Below are 6,000 nucleotides of genomic sequence, written 5' to 3'. Positions count from 1 at the left end.
CGTGAAACTGAAACAGATTTCCAGGAAATAAACATCTCAGAAGACATTATACAGGACAGAAGTAAATTCAGAGCCAAAATCGACAATCACCAGTTTGAAGACAAACCCAACACCAAACCCAATATTACTTGGATAGAAGAACGAAGGAAGAGGCTCGGCGAGATAATGAAGAGATTTTGAGAGGAAAAGAAGGACAACACATCAGCTAAGCTGGTTCAATCGAGCTCCTTAGTAGGGCATATCGATGTAAATAATTATTCTTGTTCTTAAATTTTAATAATAATAATAATAATAACAACGAGGGAGTTGGCCATGCAGTTTGAATCACGTAGCTGTGAGCTTGAATTGGGGAGATGGTAGGTTGGAATTCCATTTGCCTGGCGTGAAAATGGGAAACCACGGAAAACGATGGCTACCGACAGCGAGGTTCGAGACCACTATCCCCCGAATCAATGTTAATAGCTATACGCCTAGAACTGTGTAGACAACTCGCTCTGTCAAACATTCGTGTTCGAGTTTCGGGTTTACACACTGACTTCAAACTGATTTTCAGCTTAGAGTGTTAAGTTGGGTAGGCTTATAGTACATACCAAACAGATAGTAGAATAGCAATAAGGTAGAACAAAGGATGTTAAAAGCGATGAAGAATGACGCTATTTAAGTGAGATTATTTCACTTCACTTCAGTGCTGTCTTACGAGGTTCGTAGGTAGCCTTCTTCCCATTGTCACCTTGGTTCATCAGTTGTCTAGTATACTGCTGAGACTGGGAACTTGACTGACATTAGAAATGTAGTAAATGCCAAAATCAGATTTTTCGTTTAGTTTTTGTTTCATGAAGAATTAATAACCAACACCACAGAGGAAGTGGGTAGCCCATAGGTAATTAGAAGAGCTTGAAAAATGATCTTGTGTTAATTACGAGCCTTTTGGAGCAGAGAAAGGACTAATTATAATTGTTTTGTTAAGTCCTCGTACCGCTTTTCAAATTTCGTGGAAGAGACGAGAATCTAACCCGAGTGCGTGGGGGTGGCAGCTAATCACACTAGCCACTACACCACAGAAGCGGGCTAAATTCTATTAATTTATCATTTTGTAAAAATAAACGTATAACTATTATTTTATTCTGCATCATTTTGGCGAACGTACTTTCAGTCAGATTACATAAATGAAAATAAACAAACAAACAAACCTCATGGCACTACAGCCCTTGAAGGGCCTTGGCCTACCAATCGACCGCTGCTCAGCCCAAAGGCCTGCAGATTACGAGGTGTCGTGTGATCAGCACGACGAATCCTCTTGGCCATTATTCTTGGCTTTCTAGACCGGGGCCGCTATCTCACCGTCAGATAACTCCTCAAATTCTAATCACGTAGGCTGAGTTGGACCTCGAACCAGCCCTAATGTCCAGGTAAAAATCCCTGACCTGGCCAGGAATCGAACCCGGGGCCTCCGGGTAAGAGGCAGGCACGCTACCCCTACACTATGGGGTGGGCTAAATGAAAATAAAATGGAATGAAAAATTAGGAAATTGAGTTTATAAATTATTTATCTAATGATACAAGCAAATGTTTGAGCTAAATTTGTTTTCTATTATGCATATTATGTGGCTATCATGCTTATTGTTTCAATCAAATGTAATTTATGAGACTTCCAGAGGTCCCTTATACTTTTTTCCAAAGGGTAAAATCTTTAAAACCTTAATTGTGCACTTATGTATACCGAATTAATAGAGAAATAAAGAAAACGTCTCCACAGGAAACTGTTTTTACTTTATCGAAGATCTATAGCATTTAACTGGCATTTCTTACTGAGCGCTTCCACGATTCCAAGAATTCCAAGCGGACTGCTATTTAAGAATTATTGGGATTCTTGATTCTGCAAATTGCCTTTCTCTTTATTTGTATTCTTTCTTTTCTCGTGTCTTAGCAAGATGACATATTTGCCTGTGACAGAGTCTTGACTTTCGGGACAACTCTAGTCTGGTCGCGTGCTGTGAACTGCTGGAGAAGTGCATGCGCCAGTCGATCTTGGGATTCCGCGCGGATCGGCCAAGGCTTACTGGATACATCTGCCTCACTCACATGGCCTCCTGTCTGTGACACGCTCCAAGCGTTAGCTGTAGAGCAGACTTCTCTTACCGTGCACGCCATGGAGTAATTGTGCCAGAACACCAAGCCGCGCGTTGAAACTTTGCCAGCCACTCTGCGTCTGAAAAATGATAAATGAGGAGTTATAAAAAATCTCAGCATTATAAAATGGGAAAGATAGAAATATCATGAACTATTCTTTCATCTCAAGAAAGGTTATGAAGTTAGAACACACCACAAACGTCTCTTAAAGTCCTACAACAATCAGGATTTTTCCTTAATTTGAAATGAATTTTTGAGCGTATCGGTGTTACTACGTCTAAAATGAAGTACGAACTTAATCTATACAAATATGTTTTGCGATTATTTACAATTCCTGTTGATAACTTCGAGTTCGAGAGTTTGAAATTGTCGGTGTTTTGTCTTCGTGTGTACGGTTAAAAAAATCTAGCACTCTATTTCGTGTTCATTTTTCAAAACTCGAGCAGAGATGGAAGAACCATCGTCATTACCAACCATAGACATTCTCCTGCCCAGCAACCGGGAGTGGAGGATGAAGAATTACTACATGTTGGTGGAGAAACAGCGTGCTCTGACGGCAAATCTGTAAGTCTGACCATTGTTAGTGAGCAATATTATATTGTTGACTTATTTATATCATTGTAGCAAGAGATTTTTTCCGACACTTTTTTTTATCTTTTGTCATAGAAGTGACTGCACAAAACAATTGATCCCTTTCATTCTAAACAAATAATAATAATTCGATTTATTTCAATGGCTTTTTGAAGTACTTTGCATATTTAAAGATAAAATAAATGAATAAAATATCGTAGAACATTCTATGAATTTTTGAAAGTCAATTATGAACAATTTGGCGGGAAACATTTTGTCAGCAATTGTCTGGAAACGACACTCAACCGCCATGAAGATGCTTGAAAGGTTGTCAGTTTTAAAGTACATTGGCAGATGGAGAGCCTCCGTGGCTCAGGCAGCAGCGCACCCACCTTCCGCCGCTGGGTTCCGTGGTTCAAATCCCAGTCACTTTATTTGAGATTTGTGCTGGACATAGCGAAGACGGGACAGGTTTTCCCTGGGAAATCCGGTTTACCCTGTCATCTTTCATTCCAGCGACACTCTCCAATTAGCTTATCGTTTCATTTCATTTATCAGTAATTAATCGTTGCCCCACGCCTCGGCAGCCGGCACAATTCCTATCCTCACCGCTTCCTGACCCGGTTGAATGACTGGAAAGAGGCTGTGGATTTTCATTGACAGGTGGAAGATTGTTTACTTGCATTAATTTACGAAACATTCCGAGAAATAAATAAGAGAAAGTTCCATTATTTAAGATCGAAACCTTCTTGAATTATAGTATCCAAAAGGTCGTGAGGAGCATCTCTTAGAACCCTTATTTATGAAATGTAGAAGGTAAAATTGAATATGCAATATATTGGATAATTTTCAACGTTGGGTATATGAACGTAATATCTGCTTGTAGACTGCCAGAAACATTTTCACCAGAGACAGACCATTGCTGCTTTTTTAATTCTTCACCACGACATTCGTCGCTTACTTGACTCTAAAAAACGTGTTCTACTCAAGGAAGGTTCTATTCTCGTTCATCTTTTGATAATGAAAAATGAAACTGCAATTTTTATTTCAAGAAGGTACCATTTAATTACATGCATTGACTACCGAGCGAGTTTGCCGTGCGGTTAGGGGCGCGCGGCTGCGAGTAGTGGGTTCGAACCCCACTGTCAGCAGCCCTGAAGATGGCTTTCCGTAGTTTCCCATTTTCACACCAGGCAAATGCTGGGGTTGTACCTTAATCAAGGCCACGGCCGCTTCCTTTCTACTCCGAGTCCTTTCATATCCCATCGTCACCATAAGACCTATCTGTGTTGGTGCGAAGGAAAACAGATTGTTTAAAATGCATTGACTAAAGCATGTCATATTTGCTGTTCCACTGTAGTTATGTTTATATATTCAAAGACCATCATTAATTTCTCGATTTTCCGGTCTGTGTCGCTCAGATGGTAGAGCGCTGGTCACCTGTTGGCGGCTTCGATCCCGGTTCAGTCTGTTGGTATTTGAAGGTACTCAGCCTCGTGTCGTTAGATTTACTGGTTCGTAAAAGAACTCCTGTGGGATCAAGTTCCGGCACCTCAGCGTCTCGAAAAGAAAATAGAAGTGGCTAGAATAAAATCATTGTATTATTATTAACTCGGCTGCTTGGCTGAATGGTCAGCGCTGAGGTCTCCGGTTCAAGCAGCCCCGGATTCCATTCCCGTTCAGGTCGGGGGTTTTAATCACGTGTAATTTATTCCCCAGTCTCAGGGACTGCGTCTTTGTGTTTGTCCCAGTGCACTTCTCTTCATATTTAGACAACACGCCACACTAGTAACCACTTCAGAAACACGCAATAGTGATTACATCCCTGCACATAAGGTTGCATCAACAAGGGGACCCGACCAAACAACATGTGCGATACATTTCCCCACCCGCAACCTACCATGGTGGGAAAAACAGTAAAAAGTAGTACATTATGCAACAAGCCTATAATGGCAATAATTAATACACGAGTATATTTATAAAACTCGCTTCCATACGAGTGTCTTAATTACCATTATAGACGAGTTGTATGCGGCTGTTCATGCTCGACGATAATTATAACAAATATTCATAAATTTCTGTCGGGATGTCGCTTTGACAGTTGAGTTTACCGAACAGATCGCAGAGCGCATGCGTTGGGTTATGATTTTCCGTGAGTGGATCAGAGACTTTGACAATGCTACATTGAACCCATGACCTTTACCTTCCAAGGGTTCAATATGTTTTCAAAGCTTTGATACAAGGTTATCATAACCTACCTTTATTTCAAATACAAATTGTTTATTGTACAGTTGGTGGAATGAATTTACTGGAATGTGCCGTGTGGTTGTGGAATATTGGAAGTAGAATGTGCATTGATTTTAATATGTGTGTCCGACATGTTTGATTTTGGAAATAAGTGCTAAGCTAGTGCGTTGAGCGATGGTGCGATGCTATCCTTACCTAATTGGTTAAACAGTTGAGTAATAATGAACATCTGAACTTTGATTGGTGGAGAACCTGTCTCATAATGAAACTTGAACTATAATGATCCTCATTCAAAATTCAGTTTTCTGGCATATAATATTTATATTTCGGCATCGTCGAGCATAAATATTGTTATGAAACAAAGTCGATAACAATAGCGAACACTGGAGCACAGCAAATAACGATAACATTCTTTAAGAAGGACTCACTAAATATGAATCAGTAATTTAAATGAGTGAGCCTCCGTAGCTCAGGAGGTAGCGTCGGCCTCCCACTGCTGGGTTCCATGGTTCAAATCCCGGTCACTCCATGCGAGATTTGTGCTGGACAAAGTGGAGGAGGGACAGGTTTTCCTTCTTGTACTCCGGTTTTCCCTGTCATCCTTCATTCCAGCAACACTCTCCAATATAATTTCATTTCATCTGTCAGTCATTGATCATTGCCCCAGATGAGTGCAACAGGCTTCCGCAGCCGGTACAGTTCCTACCCTCGCCGCTAGATGGGGCTTCATTCATTCAATTCCTGACCCGGTCAATGTCAATGGCCTTATGTTTACATTGAGCAATCGCGTACTGCCGAAACTGCTGTAGGCTCTCTAGTGGTGGAGCATGAGAAATATCCCAAGTCAGCTCACTGTATTGTACTATTCGTTATGCGTTTACTTTAAACTTAAATTTGTTCGCACCGAGATAACTTTGAGGAGTACCATATTATCGACCCAATACTCCTACACACAGAGCGCTATCATTACCTTCCTCACCTTGATCCACGTGAACTGCGGAATGTAATTACATCTCGTGCATATCGTGTTCCACGCATTAGCTAAAAGTAGCC

At 40.8% G+C, this 6,000-nt stretch overlaps 1 protein-coding gene across 1 annotated transcript in view; it reads left to right on the top strand.

Moving 5' to 3' along the window:
• The first annotated feature begins 2,578 nt into the window (after positions 1–2,578).
• LOC136866625 (uncharacterized) overlaps positions 2,579–6,000 on the top strand; it is a 293,808-nt gene continuing 290,386 nt past the window's right edge. The window contains exon 1 of the mRNA XM_068226783.1: positions 2,579–2,694. Within this exon, the coding sequence (XP_068082884.1) occupies positions 2,579–2,694 (116 nt within the window). The remainder of the gene's footprint in view (positions 2,695–6,000) is intronic.

Source organism: Anabrus simplex, chromosome 3 (assembly GCF_040414725.1).
Source record: "Anabrus simplex isolate iqAnaSimp1 chromosome 3, ASM4041472v1, whole genome shotgun sequence".
NCBI classification, from domain to species: domain Eukaryota; kingdom Metazoa; phylum Arthropoda; class Insecta; order Orthoptera; family Tettigoniidae; genus Anabrus; species Anabrus simplex.
The sequence above is the reverse complement of the archived record's forward strand: the minus strand, read 5'-3'. Positions and strand labels throughout refer to the sequence as shown.